We start from the raw sequence: 18,216 nt of genomic DNA on the forward strand, positions 1-18,216 counted from the left end.
TTCCAAACTATTGGGCTTGCTCTCTCTTTCTGGAGCACACCCCCCTTTCACATATTTGCAGTATGGATTCAACAATATGACAATCATTTTCTTTCCTTAAAGTGGCACTGCTGCAAGTGACAAAAATAACTTGTTACTGTTGTCACTGCCTGGTGGGGGAGGTAGAAAAGGAGAGATGAGAAGTTACGGTAACTAGTCTGGATGTGTTTAACCCTCTATCTTCATCCAAAACTATTCTATTCTCCTGGCCGACTCAAACTCCTGGTTATCTAAACTCCCTGGGACTTTGATGTTTTCTGGAGAAAAATAGCAAGGAAATGTTGACTTCTATGCTGAGCCTATGGTTTTTAACTTGCTTTAGGCTTGGGCCCTGGAATTCATTGGCAGCCACAGGCTTCTGTGAGCACTGTTTTCTTGATTAAAAAAAAAAAAAGTGCTATGTTGCACAAAATAGGCCATGGCAAGCTTTCCATAAGCTGTAAGGACAGTCGAGGGACGCAAGGCTCAGCCAGGGAAGTAAATACACACTTAATAGAACGGTAACATGGATCAGGAAAAAGTTATTCTAAAGCATAGTGTCAAGAGAGAAAGAATACACTCGCCGTTTATTTAATGTTTTCCTTATGTTTCCTCAGAGCAGCACTTATTCCTTGACAAGCTTTTCCTGCCCACTGCATCTAGTTCTTTTCTGGGATGGCTCAAGAACTGCAGCTTCTCACTGTGTTTGTTTATTTATTTACACGCCCATTCCTGTCCTCATCCAAACTAACATATGTCTGCACAACACACAGTGAAAAAAGTAAATTCTTTCTTCGTGTTTATTTCCCTGAACTTGTTCACCAAATTGCTTTTTTACATCCCCTTTTGCAATCTCATCCCATCCGGCTCAAGTATCCCGGATTAGAAAGGCCTTCTCTGGAGTCCTTTTCAAAGGGAGCCTCCCACAGCCTTTAAATCCCCCACGTTTTATGGTGCAGATATTCAGGATCTGAGGTATTAAGAAGGAAAGCAAAGCTGACTGAGACGGGCATAGAAAAGTAGAGTAGCTTCTTTTCTGGATAATCATTATTGGAATTGTCCTGTTGTCTGCAACTTTTCTGGTTCAAAGTAATAAACTCGGTCATTCTCAACTGGACATTATGCAACAGATAAAGGAAGGGAGTGTGTGTGTGATGTATGGAAAATACAGTTCCATCACAGAAACAGAAATCTTGCAAATGGGAATTTTTAAATAAGCCCCAAATCATAATCTTGATGGGTTGTTGTCTTCCCCATAATAAAGAACCTAAAGAAAACTATTCCTGCCTCCAAAATTCCAATACAGGAATGCAAAGTAATAAATGATATTTAATTAAGGAATTCATATGGGAAGACCCAGTCTCTCAGATTCTAATTTTTAGCACCTTGACAAGAGTGCCTATTTCATGTTCCCTTCCTTTGGCTTCCAGGCCATTTCCCCTCCTCAATCCTCACTTTTGGGATGTATAACAGCTACAGCATAGAAGTCGTCATAGACACAACAATTTGAAGCACTGCAAGCTTGAAAATGGAATGGCTAGATGCAATCACTTTTTCTCCTCTCATTTATCAACACAGAAATTAAGGCAATCTGGTAATAGGGGTTACAAATAGATAAAAGAGAGAGAAACACAAATCTTAATTGTTCCTGCAAGGCTTTAGCGATTTTCGAAACCGAAATTATTTGAGCATAAGAATTAGCAAGGTGTCTTTGAATCAGGGACTTTTAAAAAGCCACCTCTCAGAAGTCTGGGGCTGTGTAAAACTGTAATGCTGTAGAGTGCAGTCCTTGAGGCAGTCTGTGTAATACAACACATAGGACAGATTTATGTTAAAAATCACTTCGGGGGCTTGTGACTTTCAACTAAATACTTCTTCAGAAACTACTGGAAGCTCTTCAACTTGTGCTACTGGAGAAAAGAGGTGGGAAGCTACCAACGACTAATAAGAGCCAGGGTGTACGCTCTGAAGGGCCGGTCCTCGGCCTTCCCACCCCGGGGTGGACCAACGAACCTTATTTTTCGCTGCCAAGGGCCCCTGGACCCTCTCCTCTCCTCCCCAAGCCGGGAAAAATCTTTCCAAATCTCATTCCCAGTCCCCCAGGTGAGAAACCAAATTGCACAAGAGATCTCGAGAAGATTTGAGAGACGGAGAGTGAGAGAGAGAGAGAGAGCGGCGCTGGGCGAGGGCAAGCAAACTGCGGAGGGAACGCCTGCGGGCAGGAGGAATCTTCCAGAGCCTCAGCAAAGACTCCGTTTGGGAGAAAGTCTCAGCACAGTTGGATTTCCAAAGGTGTGTGAGCGCACACACCTCTGAGTCCTACCCGCTCCGGGCAGGTAACGGGCGGCCGACCTGACCACCAGTGCCCACTGAGCTTCCCCAGGACCACCCGCCCGGCGCCCAGCTGCAGCTACTTCTACTGAAAGAAAGAAAGGAGAAAAGCAACAGAGGAGGGGCTCAAGAAAGCTGGGAAGGAGTCCGCAGCCAGAAACCCTGCAGCGATCTGCCAAGGGGGCGAGAAGCGAGTTGCCCTGGGGCAGTGGTCGCGCGCCGGCGCCGGGAGTGGAGGCGCAAGGGAGCCGGGACGCAGGCCCCCGGGAGCGGGGTGCGCCCAGCCTGAGGCGGTTGAGACCGGCCGGAGTCGGGGGCGGGGAGGGGGGCGTCCCGCGGCCGCTGGACCGTCCACCTCCACGGTCCCAGCCCGAGCGCGCCTGCCTCTCCCTGCGACCGCGACCGTTCTGAAGAGGGGCTCTTCTGGGCACGCTGTGCCTCCCCCCACTCCCTCTGGCTCCCGTTCTCCCGCCTTCTTTGCAGTGTCCAGAGATGCTCCGCCGCAGACCCGGGACCCCTTAGGCGCCTCTTCCCGTCCCTCTGCCAAATCGCGACGCCTGTACTTTTCCAGCTCCCTCTTTCCCTCTTGAAATTGAAAGTTATTGAGGTCGCTCAGGGTTGTTGCTCCAGCAGTTTCCTTCCCCGCCCCCGAGCTCCCCCCGCCCCCAGCAGCCATCCCCCTCCCCTCCCCCCTCCCTCGCCCCGTCCCTCCCTCCCTCCCTCCCACCCACCCTCTCGCCCTCCCTCCACCACTGGAGCGGCTCCTGCTCGCGAACAGCAGAAGCAGCTCGGGGTCTCTCCGCCGCCCCTTGGCCATGGCCGCGGTGCTGACGGCGCCCGCTCCCCTCCGCTCCCGGGGCCCCAGCCGCTGCCGCAGCAACCTCTAAGCCCAAGGGGCCGCCACCGTCGCCACCGCCCACCCGGATCCCGCCCGCGGCCGCCGCCGCCGCGCACCATGCTACCTGCGGCCGCCCTGGCGAGGCCGCTCGCTGCTTCTGGAACCCTCACTTGCGGCACTGACAGCCACCGTACAGGAGCCCCCGCAGCTCAGGGCTCGGACAGTTTGAAAGTACAGTAGTTGGTTTCCCTGACCACCCGACCCGCTTCGTTTGCCATCCCAGCTCGCCTATCGGATCTGAGTGGAGGAGTCCGCTGCTTGGATTCTCTCTTGCTCTCCATATACGCCTAACACCTACGTGTATTTCTAAAACATTCAATATTAATTAACAATCAAAAGAAAAAGGAGAAAAGGAAGGGAAATATTACTGGGTTACTATGCACTTGCGACTGATTTCTTGTTTTTTTATCATTTTGAACTTTTTGGAATACATCGGCAGCCAAAACGCCTCCCGGGGAAGGCGCCAGCGAAGAAGTAAGTGCAGGCTTTTTTACGCATTTGCTCCCTCCCGCCGCGTTCACCTGTCGGGTCGCTTTGCCTGTCCTGAGTCGGCTCCCAGAGGCAGCGGTCCTCCCACCCAGCACCCCACGCCTCGAGAGGAGGTAACCGTTTAGGCTCCTGTGTTGGCGTCTTTCACGCCTTCCTCTCCGTGCCCCTCTCTTCCCCCGCAACCTTCTGGGTGCCAGAGTCCGGTGGACCCGGCGCTAAGGTGGCTCCCGCACCCTCATAATTTCAGGTTCGCGGAAAAGTTCGGCCCTTCGTTAGACTAGCTCGAGGGATTTGTGCTTTCCCCCCGAGACGTGGACGGGTGTCTCGAGCCCCCAGGCATCACGGACTCCCGGCCGGCTGGATGCCCCTGACCACTGAGTTCCCGCCGGGGAAGGCGCGGCCGCGGCGCCCGCTCACCTTGCGTCGCCGCCTTGCTTGGGGAGACCTCGCAGGGTCCTCCCGCGGCGCTGGGGTCGCGAGGAACTCTCCCGCCCCTCGAGAAATGGCGAGCGAGCGCCTGCGCGGCCGCTATACCCCCAGCCACGCACGAGTGGAACCGAAGGGCGCGCGGGGCGCTCGGGGTTCGCGTGCCTGCGCGCTTAAGGAGACGCTCTGCGTCCCAGTACGAGGGATGTGAGGGCTGCCGAACCGGCCGCTGGGAGCTGGAGGTGCCAGGTTTCCAGTTACAATCTTGCCTGTCACGCGTGAGCGCTTTTACCGTCTCAGGCCCTTTAAAGTGGGTCCCCTGGGGCAAACACACACTGAGGGTGGGGTTCCCCTAAAGACTCAGGCTCGCCTCCTCGCTGCCCCTTTTCCCGATTCCAGTTACTTGGAAGGTTGGCTTGTGAAGACTTCCTAGGACAGTGCCCTAGTTGGTATGAAACGGGCACCGCCACCCCCACCAGGGCACCCTCAACCCGGGTTGGTCTGTTTCAAGGTGGCGTCTTTCATAGATGAGGAGACAGACCCGAGAAAGGCACCTCTCACTGCCCCTGCGTAGCCCAGCGCGCTGGCCGCTCCGCTCCGGCGTATGTGCAGGCGTGGGGAGTTCCCTCGCAGATAGAGCCGAGGGCGACCCTGGCTCCAACGTGGGGGGCGCTGGCGGGGACTGGGAGGGAGAAAACTTCCCGGGGCGCAGAGAGCGATGCTATTGCTTTGACCAACTCGGACCTCCGCCGCCCAGGAGCCAATGACGCTTGGCGGCGCCCGGTCCCGTGCGCAGAGCCACCTCGGATCGCTGGCCCGCGAAGCCCCTGGGGGCAAGCTCGGGTACAGCGCAAAGGACACAGCACAGTCTTGTGTGAGATGGAGATTTTAGTAATCGCTTCTCCGCCACTGTTTGTGCCCTGCTTCTGGACGTGAGGGACCGCTGAAAGCTCCCTTTGTGCCGCTTGCCTAGGGCAGACAAGGTTTGATTCACCTGAAAATTGCCTCTAAGAAACGCTGTACCAAAGCGCCAGGGGCTCCCGCCCGGCCTCAGCGCCTCTAGGATCGCGTAGCCGGGGGGCAGGAGGGCCTAATTTAAGCACGTCGGGGGCATCCGATTTATTATGTTTGGCCTCTGGATGGTTGTATTCTTCGAAACTCCTCCACTCACCCTTTCACTCGAGACTTGCGGCCGCCTCCCAAAAGAAGTGGCTTGGAGCTCGAGTCTTGCCCTCGTTTCTGGCGGTCCCCAGGTCCCCTTCTCGCAGAGTCCGGCCAGGGGAACTGAATCGCAGGTCGGTGAGGAGAGAGAGGGATGCTGGGCACAAGCGCAGCCTCCTGCTTTCCATCCCTCTTCCAGCCAGTGCCCACCCGGCGCCCATGGCCCACACCCTCCTTCACCCCACTGAGGACCCCAGGGCCAGGAGCCACACAATCGCAGGGCAGGGACGGGGTCCTGAGTGTCAGAGTGGTCTCCGATTCCAGTTTGGGGGCCCCTGTTTCTGATGGAAGACACCGGAAAGAAAGCTGGCCATCCATTCGTTCTCACTTCCCCCCAGCAAGGACAGCGTGCAGGAAGCTGCCCAGTGGTGCGGCCCCAAGTCTTCTGGGAGCAGAGGGGGGATGGAGCACCCTTAGGCTCCGATTAGAGAGGATTTACAGAGTCCAAAGGCGAGCTGCTTTTTGATCTGCCTTAATCTTCTCAAGGCCAAGTCAAAGGCGCCCTCTTGTTGAGTAGTGGGGATGAGAAAGGGAGTGGGTGGAATTGTGTTGAAATTCCGATTGTTCTGTGGGTGTGGGGCCGGGAGAGAGCTCCCCTAGCAGGGGATGCTCCTTGCTCCTTCACACTTGAGTCTGCCTTTGCTCCTGGGGTTTGCTGATGCAATCCTGGGAGAGGGGCGACCCCTTGCGTTCTCCGAGGAGACAGAGGAGACTCTTGGCAGGTGCAGCATGGGGTTTGTTGTTGTTGTTTGTTTGTTCGTTTTTTCTAGAATGGGGAAGGAGTAGAGGGTAAGGTCCAGAAAATCAAGGTCAAACTGCAGGTGTACAAACTCGTTTCTTTGGAAATCTCTGAAAAAAACTTTTTCTCAAATAGGGACTGGGAAAAAGTTGTTTAAATGAAAAATAAGATAGTAGTCAAAGGTATTCTAGAAAGAAACGGTCTTTCCTATTTTTGCTTCAAGAGACAATTAAGGTATTTAACCTTTTGGCCTATAGTTAAATAGCTTCACTCTCCTAAACTTTTAAATCTTAACTAATGATAGAAATTTGGGGTGTAAGAACTATTTTTCAGAGTTTTTAAAGTGGGCTCTTGAATGTTTTGGTAGAAAAGTTTCTTGCAAAAACACATCATTTGCAGCGTTAGATATTATCAATTCTAAGGAACCATGGCTTATCCGCAGATAAAGCAGATAAAGCTATCTATATCAGTAATCTCCTGTTTCCCTCAAGGAACTGCTATACCATTTATCTCTACTTTGTTGCAAACTAGTGATCCTGTTTCCTCTTATAGAAAAAATAACATTTTAAACAGGAATTTTGTACTTTAAAAAAATATCTGTTATGTTACGGATGAATAAATACTCAATAACTTTTTTACCTGCTTGGATTCATATACAGCTCCTAGAGTTGACTCAGTTGAATTTACTCAAGATAAAAATGAAATGCAATCCTTATTCAAAAATCCTGAGCAAGAAATGTTTTCAGAGGATGTTAAATAAAGAATCCTGAACGAGTTTTAAACTCACTTCCAGCTCAGCCTTTGCTGCTTGGTACAGTCAGCTTCTGAATTCTAGCTTATCTGCTAATAAAAGTAAAGGTTATATGTGCCGTAATAACCGCAGTACCTTTCAATTGCACCACACTTTCACTTGAGTTATTCACTTGGGTCCCTAAATAGCCACTTGAAGTTTGGAGGCAGGTATTAATATCCCCATTTTACAGGGAAAGAACCCAAAAAACAGAGGCTAAGTAACCTATACAAAGCCATACAGCTACTAAGTGGAACTTATCTCCTGCCGTTTATGCTATATGTTGGCCCATGTCAGAGAGAAGATGTCAGGCGTGTTAAATAATAAATCTGATGGTCTCAAAACCATCATTTATCCTATGTTTGTAGAATAAGCTGTTCTAATTGACTGGAAATTTTTGAACTGATATTTATATGTATCATACATTAATGACCAATGTCAAAGAGTTAAATACCTGATAATGATCATGAAGCTTGCTAAATATAATATTATTTAGTTATTAAGAAGACATTGTAGGATCATATTATGCCAGAAGACTATTGTGAGAAACATCAAATGCCATTGTAGTACCCTTTTAATTTAATGCCGTCTATTAATTGGTTTTTAAATGCTTAGATTCCAGATAGATCCAACTTTTGAAAAGCCATTGTAGGCATAATAATTACCAAGCACTCACTGCACAATCTATAAAACTTTTAAAAATCTTTCATAAAGATGTTTGAAATAAAGGAGTAAGAACATAAGAGAAATCATTTTAATGGTGATAAAATGAAAACCGATTTATTGGAATACAGTGGCCATTGCTCATGATACCATTTTGGATGTTAAGCCATTCTTTGAGATTCTGATACACTCTTTTTTTAAAAAAATTTATTTTGTTTATTTATTTTTGGCTGCATTGGGTCTTTGCTGCTGTGCATGGGCTTTCTCTAGTGTGGCGAGCGTGGGCTACTCTTCGTTGTGGTGCGCGGGCTTCTCATCACAGTGGCTTCTCTTGTTGCGGAGCACGGGCTCTAGACGCGCGGGCTCAGTAGTTGTGGCTTGAGGGCTCTAGAGCGCAGGTTCAGTAGTTGTGGTGCATGGGCTTAGCTGCTCCGTGGCATGTGGGATCTTCCCGGAGCAGGGGTGGAACCTGTGATCCCTGCATTGGCAGGCGGACTCTCAACCACTGTGCCACCAGGGAAGCCCCTGATACACTCTTACACAGCTAACCTGGAAAATAATAGGTTAACTACAAGACAGAAAAATCTTTCATTCTATTATGCATTTTGTCATATTAATTTTGAATGGAAGTGTATAGTGTGGATATTGGCTACAACGCAGTTTTTCACCTGTCTACTTTTGTCACCAGTCTACCTTGTTTTTGAGTGAAACACTGTTTAATAGATGAAGATATGAGTAAAATTTGCTAGAGAAAGTATATTCTGCAACATATTATGTGATATCTGTATGAATCCAAGTCCCAAATTCAAACTCTTAGGCATTGATGGTAACATCTAAATATAAACAAAAGACACTTATTTTTGTGAATTCTAATTTAATCATCATTACACTATCAAAATGGTTTCTTAAAATATCTCTTTGTTATACTATTTTAATTCTTTATTACTTCAATAAAAGGATTTTATTAAAAACATTAAGAATGATAATTTTTGAATATTGTCTTTTTAGTCCCAAGTTATTCTATGTAAAGTAATTGAGAATATAATAATCATAAAATTGATTTAATGGCATTACTTCAATTTTTTTTTTTTTTTTTTTTTTTTTTGTGTTACGCGGGCCTCTCACTGTTGTGGCCTCTCCCGTTGCGGAGCACAGGCTCCGGACTCGCAGGCTCAGCGGCCATGGCTCACGGGCCCAGCCGCTCCGCGGCATGTGAGATCTTCCCGGACCGGGGCACGAACCCGTGTCCCCTGCATCGGCAGGCAGACTCTCAACCACTGTGCCACCAGGGAAGCCCTACTTCAATATTTTTAAGCATGAAACATGAACGGTATTTTAACTTGCAAGTAGATAAGTTTTGTTGAATCATTTCTCCATTAAATATTTCCTGGAACTTAATATTCTACAAATTAGGTCCCCAGAAAGTGATGAATGGGAAATTACAGCATGTAGTTAAATTTGATTTTCAAGTTATTATGGGGAAACTCTTGCCACACTACTACAAAACAACTTTATTAGTCATCTGATCATTTTAGTCTATTTTAATCTGGACAGAGATCTCCAGATTGCTACTGAGTATCTCAAATATTTTCTAGTTAAATGGTTAATCTTTTTTAAAAAATGCAATAGTTCTTTTGAATTTTATAAATTATTGATAGAATACTGTGTGTTGTCAGAAACCTTTGTAGAGTTAAGACCACATGATCTCTTTGCAATTATAAGAATGAACTATCAAAAAATAAAACTATTCCACATACAGCAATTTTCTAAATCGTCTTTCCCCCCTTTATCTCTATCCAAATGTTTCATTTTGGACGTTGTCCTAACCTCTCTTCCCACTTCCTCACTATTCACTCTCCCCAGCCCCCAAAACATCCTTTTCCAAGCAGTGAATTCTTGAAATGCCATCAGAGTGGGTATTATGTTTCATGAAATGTAAGAATCAACTTTGGTTACCATTAGGAAAACATCATTCAGTTTTGAGACCATGGTAAGGATCATGTAAGACAGTGTGTTGAAATTATATGTTTTACTTGGTTAAGACTATTTCTTCTCTGAACCGTGCATCATACACTGGCATTCTTCTGAGAATGATCATTTGAAAAATTGTCGCATCATAAGTTATATAGATATTTTTTGCCTTGCTTTTGATTTTGAGGAAAAACGTGGGTTGCTTTCTTGATTGTGAATTTTTTCTTAAGGTTTAAAATTATTTGATTATCTTAAAATTTACCATTTGTTGGCCAACCTAGTAAGTTTGAAACGCTTTGCAGTTATACCTTAACAAAACATATAAAGTATAAAATACACATCTGTAAAAGACGCTGCCCATTTTTTCTATTTGTTTAATTCTGTCCATCAGATCTTTCCATTCAGGACTATTACTAGCATTACGACTAAAGTACTTAACCCAGCAATGATGAAAAGAATGGAATGTTCCATTCTCAAGGATTGTCGGGGTTCTGAGGATGCCATTGAGTGCTAAGAAATCCAATTTTCTGCTCCAAAGATGTTTCAACAACATGCAGCTTTTAGGCAAAATACCTGAATTCTTTTTACATATAAAAAGTTTGAATAATTTCAAAAACTCATTAAAAAAAAACATGGCTGCAGGTGCCTCTTCGCTGATAATATTTCTGCCTTATTTATATTCTTGGCGAGGTAACTAGGTAACTGGGTAACCTAGGTAACTAGGTCTAGTTACCATCTGCTGTCACTAAAACTGTTCTGGAAGTTTTTAGGGAAAATTCAATGGTACTGAAGGAGATGATTGCCCAATTAAATACATATTTAATGGCCTTTAACTGCTTTTATGCTTTATGCCTTATGCAAGTATCTAACCCAGTCTTCAAAATACTACCTTATTCGGTTTCCATCTGACCTTTAAGAATTTGATGGATAGCAGCAAAGATCATAAATTCATGGTACAGACTGAGACCTAAGAAGTCATTGAAGGAGAATTCCCAGTGTATGTTGAGAAAAGTAGGCTAAGAAGTAGAAGACCTGGGTTCTACGTCTAGCACTGCTAGTAATATCTGAATAACCCAGACAAGTCCCTTTACCACACTAAGCTGCAGTTCCTCATCTGTGAAATGAGGTGGTTGGTTAAAAATTTAGATCTAAGCAATTCTTATAGGTTCTTCAACTTTTAATCTTTTGGTATAAGAACATGAACCAGGAGTAGCGAGTTAGTTCTTCTAAACTTAGTTGTTTTATTCAACCAAGTTTAGTGGATGAAGATTAAGAATACAAACAGGGACTTCCCTGGTGGTCCAGTGGTGAAGAATCCACCTTCCAATGCAGGGGATGCCAGTTCAATCCCTGGTCGGGGAACTAAGATCCCACATGCCGCAGGGCAACTAAGCCCTCAGTCCGCAGCTAGAGAAGCCCGCGCGCCACAGTGAAGAGCCCGCGTGCAGCAATGAAAGACCCCATGTGCAGCAAATAAGACACGATGCAGCCATTAAATAAATAAATAAAGAGTCAGAGGAGGAAAGAGGTCATCTTAAAAAAAAAAGAATACAAACAAATATAAGTATTCACTTATTATAAGTAAATCCATCACATAAAGATTAATAAGTAACTTATCAACATAGAGACTGAATTAATTATGATATTCCTCACCCATCACAATATCTAGTGCCTGAAAACCATAGCCATAGCGTCAATCCACATACTCCATTTTTGGCAAGGCCGTTTTGTCCTTGGGCTTAGAGTCACAGGGAGCTGGTTTGGAATCCCAGCTAGAGAGATGCATCGTGACAGGATTTTAGAAGTGGCCCTGTAATGGGATGGGAGCGGCAATTACAAAGGCCCAGGTTTAAGCTTATAAGACCCTGTGCTATGACAGTGACTGACTGAGCACGAGAGGACACAAAGAGGAAGAGAGCCATATTTGGCACTAAACTTTGGCTTATAAGGACTCAAGTTTGGGTGAAAAACAATTATCTCTATCTTTTTGATTAGAGATGATCAAAAAGAACAGGAAAGTAAGACAAGCAGATTTGTTAGGAAACTTATTTTCCTTTTGCTCTGCCTTTGAGGGCCAGCAGGGCATTTAGTAACACTGAATCAAAGTTGCAGAGAGATTCCGGAGCTGAAAATAGCATTTTTGAGTTACTCCCATAGAAGGGATAGTTGAATACATGAGATAAAAATCTGGCAGTGTCTTGTTTACTGTTATTAAAATGTTTGCTGTGCTGACATTGAGACTCACTCTTACTGGTAGTATCAAAATAAGATGAATTACATTAAGGTACTTTGTCTATAGAATTGAATGTATCATTTTCAACTGTGGTTTCTCATGTTTATAGCCCTTTTTGTGCTACGTAAGAAAATGGTCACTGGTATCAGGAGCGGTAATTTTACGTTGCCAAGTCTTCCACTTGAAGATCATACTTGGAAGTCTCATCACCTGTGGAACGATATTCCTTTCCCACAGGATCTTAGGAGACCTGAAAAACTTTATAGTAAGGAAAGATTAGTTTCCTTAAGGTGTAAAAATGATTTTTTATATCATTCCACTTGGATCTAGCATCTACTCATAGCATTCTACTTTCAAGCAGATTTCTCAACAAAGTGTGCTCTCTTAAAATAAGAAATTCTCGGGCTTCCCTGGTGGCACAGTGGTTGAGAGTCCTCCTGCCGATGCAGAGGACGCGGGTTCGTGCCCCGGTCCGGGGGGATCCCACATGCCGCAGAGCAGCTGGGCCCGTGAGCCATGGCCGCTGAGCCTGCGCGTCCGGAGCCTGTGCTCCGCGGCAGAGGAGGCCACAGCAGTGAGAGGCCCACATACCGCAAAAAAAAAAAAAAAAAAAAAAAGAAATTCTCAGGATGGAATGAAACTTGAAGGAATTCAGTCCATCTATATGATACGTGAACTACTTCTGCAACATCCCCACCGAGTAATTGTCTAGCCTCAGTAACAACCAGGTTCCACGCCCTCACTTGCTGCTTCTAGACAAGTTGGGTCTTCCGAATCAGGAAGCAGGTTATATTTTCTAGTGGTCTGTTCTCCTACTTCTCTTCTGAGCACTTGGCTGGGGCATGGGATTACATTTAGTTACCTTAAAACCTCTTTCTAAAATGAATACACAATAATTCAATGCACTATATTCACTCCCAAAAATTGTCCTTAGAAAACTAGCTGGTAAGCATATTTATAATTATACCCCAATACAAAGCACATTCCTGAGAGTAAGTGGTAAAGCAGCCCCCATTTTATAACCACATAATACAAACCACCACCACACAATATAAAATAACAGAATTTGTGAAATGCTTATTTTAGAACACTGTTTTCTTAACATATGCTTGATAAGCTGGTAAGAAAAAGTGCCCCTAGTTTCTCATTGTTCTCAATGGTACCCTCATACAATGGGACCTCACATATGTGAACACACAGTCATCTCGACAAAAGCTGTCATATAAGAAGAGACGGTATCAGCCACATTTAGATGAAAAGAAAGAGGTACCATAGTTCTCAGAACCACTGTTATAGTCACATACATTCTATCTTAATATGCATTTATATTTATATGTTAAAGTGAGTATTGTGATAATGATTATTGTTTAAATAACTGCCATGTTTTAGTCACCTGTGAGTGCCAGACTCTGTCCTTGATGTTTTTGCAAATATTATCTCAATTAGTCCTTCCACTTACCTTGTAAGGCAGGTGCCAGTAGTCCCATATCAGTCGCCTGAGGTCATTCAACAAAGATATGGTGGACCTGGGATCCCAGCCGAGGACTGACGCCAAAGCCCATATCCTTCCTTGATTTTTTCATGTCACTTCAACTATTGGGATTGGTACTTGAAGCAATCATGGGAGTGTTTTCTCAAACGCTACCCCACTTTTTCTTTCCTTTACTCTCTGCTCATTATCTCTTCCTCCTCATTTAACAAACCACAAGTCTTCTTCAAACATTTACTCTAGAGGTTGCTTCTGGTATTCTAATACTCCTTCCCACATCTCTTTCTTTTCTCTGTCCTTTTTCCTCTTTCCGTAAACCTGCCTTATTGATGGTTTTTAAACATAGAAAGTTGCTGATTTTATTTTTCATTAGAAGCAATAGAGTAGCACAGTTTATATGAAATAATCTAAGATTATTCTTCCCATCTATGGTGCATAATACCAAGAGAAGACTAACTAAGGCATGAGAATGTGGGCAAAGTCTATAATTTTGCAGTTAAATATCAAAATCCTTCTCTGTAATTTATAACCACAATAGATATTTCACTGGCTAGTTTTTGCTGTCCAGAAAAGTTATCTTTATGGTACTTCATAAAATCTCTTATTTATATTACTTTTACTATGAGCATTAACAGTAACCTCCACTCTGAATTCTTGCTTTATGGGCCTTGGTACAGTGATTTTTCAACCCTGATTTCCAGTTAGAATCACCTCGGGATCTTAAAAAAACAAAGCCAGACTCTATCTTAGACCAAATGAAGCAATCTCTGGGAATGGGGCCTGGAATTCTGCATTTTCAAAAGTAGTCCTGGTGATTCTAAGGTACAGCCAAGACTGAGAAGTACCATTGGACCCTTAATTCAAGGATAACTCTTACAACTAAGCAACTGTTGAAAACAATGCCAGTTTCATGAGAGTTCGACAAAAAAAATAGGCTTGTGTGGAGTATGATAAGAGATGAGATATGTGTCGTTTGAACAGATAGTAGTTTAAAATATAAAGCAGTCTGATAGCCCCAGATTGTTTATCAGTTGAGTACTGTTTAACTTGTGGCACTGACTGGTGCAGACAAGACCATCTGATTGAGAATCGTCTCAGCCAGAGGGTCTAAGAAGACATAGCAGAGAGCACACAGTAGAACATGATGGTGAGTTTAACAGCTACTGCTGCTGTTCTCACAGATAAGACCCCTGCTGCTAGGAGAGGTGCGATCAGGAGGGAGGGTGCTTGCGCTGAACTATACCAGGGGTTAGGGAGGCAGCGAATAGAAGATGAGGTATCAGCCATACCCCCAATTTTTTTTCAAAGCTACATAATCATAAACAACTGTTTTCATGTCTTACCAGATGACTGTGCCCTAGAGTCCTCTTTGTTTTCAGGAAAAATGAAATGGTTAGAAAATGGCTTCTAATAAGAAATAAACATCCTTTTCTTTTATGGTTTCTACAGTTACTGACCAACTTTATATTGACTACTGGTGATCAGTAAAACTACTATAAATAGCATAGTTGTAACTCTATCTTAATGGGTTAAGTTCTGCAGTAGGTTGTTTATTCTTGAACTTACTGTTCTTACTTCTCTCCTAATGTGCTCTTCTTTAAGTGGTTATCTTCATTAAATCTTGTTTGTTATTCCTTTCTAGTCCATGAACGATGTTCAAACCTTGCCATAAACCAGGGAAAGCTCCATGTAAAAGTGAGGTGGAAGTCTGGGCTTCCTGTCAGACTTAATTCTGTTTGTTAAGGGGGCTCCTTGGGAGAATTTGGGTTCCAGTGAGTCACTAGGCCAAATCCCAATAACCACAATTGCCAAAAGTAATTAGACTGAGGAAAGCCAGGCTTCTGGAGAGGAGAGTCATCACAGCACGCTTGAGCCATTGCTCCGTGGTCAGACCTAGTTAGTTGTCCCTAGGGATTGGGAGCAATCATGAGTTACAGAGAGCAGGAAACCCACCAGAAAACAATGCTTTTCCACCAATTTTTTTTTTCCTCAATAGGTTATTCATCCTAAGCATGCAAGAGATGGGAATGTGCCGCCAGTATACGTGCGCAGTGCAAATCACCGTCATCTTATAAACCACCTTGTCTGCCTGCATGAGGGCAAACGCACACATACAGAACTCCTGCTGTCATCACTGCAAGTTCTCCTCCTCCCTTCCTGAGTAGATAAAAAGAACCCAAGGAATGTAGTCTGAGTCTTTGTATGAGAGGTGTCTGATTAGGATGGGAAGGGAAGGGGGAAAGGATCTTTGTAAACATCCTAAGGTCAATTTAGATATAATATTCCTGACGTAACATTTGGAAATAAGAAAATAGTATATTGCACAGGACAGGAGCTCTAAAACCTCCAGATCTAGGAAAAGGCCAAGAGCAAACTTAGGATTTCTTTTACTGAAGACAATACCATTTTGAAATATGGTGCTGTAAGCAGCTAAATGGAAATTATTAAGAACTAAGCGGTGCTTTGATTTTAAGCTTTCACTATGCTAGAAATTAGAAGATTGTTAAGCCTTTCTATAGGAAAATACTCAAGTAGCACAAATATATCTATGCTTAGTAACCTCAGTGAAAGTTCACCTTTGAAACTATTGACACTGCCTCAAATAACCTGCAAGGTTACTCTGTCACCTCCTGTATTGGATCTTTAATTGAACAAAGTCACAGAGTTCCCACTGTCCTTAATGTGGTAAGTTTCACATTCTCTTATGATTCAGAATGATGTCAGTATATTTTAGTACTCCTATGACCTTAGACCTTAGACTCCTGTGACCTTAGACTCTCTTTTGTTTAAACATGTGGATGGGTGACATTGCTTATTTTAAATCCACAGAAAGGCTCGCAGTCAGATTCTTATTCTGGCCAGCCTTCTGTGGCAACTGGCAATCTCCAGGTAACACTGGGCAAATAAACCCTGACCTCGTGCCCTGTGTACATCAAAGAGTTATAATGATCTGCTATCAATATGATATTACCAGTTTAGTGGAATCATATATTTGATTTCATTTGGTCTTAAATTTGACCACGAGCTGATTTAAGAATTGAAGAAGCTTAACTTTTGGAAATTTAGCAGCAAAACGGTGACCTTGCATTTACTTGTATCACTCACTACCTTCTGATGGCATGTAGTTTCTGCCATGCAATACAGAAGATGTAGACAAGTGCTGCTTGGCCACAAACTAAATGAGCACCTACTGAGCTGCTGAAGATTTGTTTCGTACAGAATTCAGTCTTGTTTTCCAATTTATGAGCAATTTGTTGTTCTAAGTTTAACAGGACCCTCATTACTGTTTGGTAACAAGAAATAAAGCCCGAAGGCGGTATCCTTAGCGGCCTCAATTCACAGACTCATTTCATGCCACCCTCAAGATGTTAACTCTTAGCCCTCTCCACAAAGACTAGTACAATTTAAAAGGGGAAGTCTCTCCTATAGCATATTTCTAAGACACCCATCCAACATTCCAGTTCTGTCCAGAGCTTGATGTAAATCTAAGCTTTTAACATAGATCAGTGGGATTCCCTTGGAAGCCAATTAGACTTGCAAGATCATGTCGATGCCTCCTTGGCCCTAGTACAATCAATAGCATGTACCATTCTACCTAGCACTGAGCCTCCAGGGCCCAGCCCTGATTCATGTGTGTTTTCAGACTTGTGAGCATTATGTGCCCATACCTCAACGTTTAATTTCTAATAGAATAAGGGAGATTTCCAGCAAGCGTAGGTCCAGACCATTTCAGGCTACTTCTACCATTTTCAGTACCCACGTGGACACCTCATTGACGTTCTAGGAATTCATCATGAACTGTTTGCCTCTGAACTTAATATCTTGCCCATACTATAAATGGAGAGCTTACAAACCCAGAAATCTTTGTGTAATAATTTTTTAACCAAACTACTTAATTCACAGACTTTGGGGCAGAAGTACCATCGTTCATCAGATAAGAACACATTTCAAATGAAAATTGCCAAGATTTTCCAATGCAGGATATTTTCTCTACCCTTCCTAGCCCAAACTTACTTTCTCATCCACTCCTAAAATTCTAAACCACTACTAAGATGAGTCGAACAGCCTTAATTTTAGGCTCTTCCAAAGAAAAAACAAACACACAGACAGCCGAGTTAATTTATGAAACACTGCTGCATTTATCTTGGCATTTATCTTGGCAGATTTCACTTCTCTCCTGTCTAACTCTTGCATGCAGTGGTTGAGAGTCCGCCTGCCGATGCATGGGACACGGGCTCGTGCCCCGGTCTGGGAAGATCCCACGTGCTGCAGAGCGGCTGGGCCTGTGAGCCATGGCCACTGAGCTTGCGCGTCCGGAGCCTGTGCTCCATAACGGGAGAGGCCACAACAGTGAGAGACCTGCGTACCGCAAAAAAAATAAACAAATAAAATAAAATAAAATAAAATTAAGCACCTTGAGGGCCACTGCACAGAATGATTTTGGTGTTCCTTCACACTTCCTATACAAGTTTCTTTCCTCATATACAATTTATTTGCTGGGTCTCTGAAACTGAATCCATCCCTCTACTTTAAACCTGAAGCAAATGGAGAGCCATTTTTATAAGAGCAATAAATGAAAGTGGCTGTTCAGATACTTTACTTGAATTTGTCTACACACTGAAGTACCTTTTTGTTAATACAAACCCTTCATATTCTAGCAAGCAGCTTCCTGAAAATCTAGGGCTGCTTAAAATTCTATGACCAGGAACCAGGAATCCCCCCTTCCCCCGACACCAGCCCCTGTTCCTGGGAGTATGCCAGCAGTTTTGCAGGATTCATTCTGACAACTGTTCTGGTGTAAATATTTAGAGAAATCCTTTCCATTAGAGATGAAACAAAGTGCAAGTAACTGTTCCCAAAAGATATATCTTATTAATGTTTGCAACAACAGGCCTTATGCTATCTGATGCACAGATTCCAATATTGTACACTGGAGAAAAGACTAAGG

The 18,216-nt window shown here is 44.1% G+C and overlaps 1 protein-coding gene and 1 long non-coding RNA gene across 2 annotated transcripts in view; one reads left to right on the forward strand and one right to left on the reverse strand.

The window, feature by feature from the left end:
- LOC307195420 overlaps positions 1–4,275 on the reverse strand; it is a 57,419-nt gene extending 53,144 nt beyond the window's left edge. Inside the window, exon 1 of the long non-coding RNA XR_013830835.1 lies at positions 4,154–4,275. This is a non-coding gene — a long non-coding RNA (uncharacterized lncRNA). The remainder of the gene's footprint in view (positions 1–4,153) is intronic.
- The window catches only part of RSPO3 (R-spondin 3), a 77,077-nt gene continuing 62,024 nt past the window's right edge, over positions 3,164–18,216 (forward strand). Inside the window, exon 1 of the mRNA XM_079939497.1 lies at positions 3,164–3,721. Within this exon, the coding sequence (XP_079795623.1) occupies positions 3,625–3,721 (97 nt within the window). The 5' untranslated portion in view covers positions 3,164–3,624. The remainder of the gene's footprint in view (positions 3,722–18,216) is intronic.

The sequence above is a fragment of the Stenella coeruleoalba genome (genome assembly GCF_951394435.1).
Source record: "Stenella coeruleoalba genome assembly, chromosome: 12".
In the NCBI taxonomy this organism is placed as follows: domain Eukaryota; kingdom Metazoa; phylum Chordata; class Mammalia; order Artiodactyla; family Delphinidae; genus Stenella; species Stenella coeruleoalba.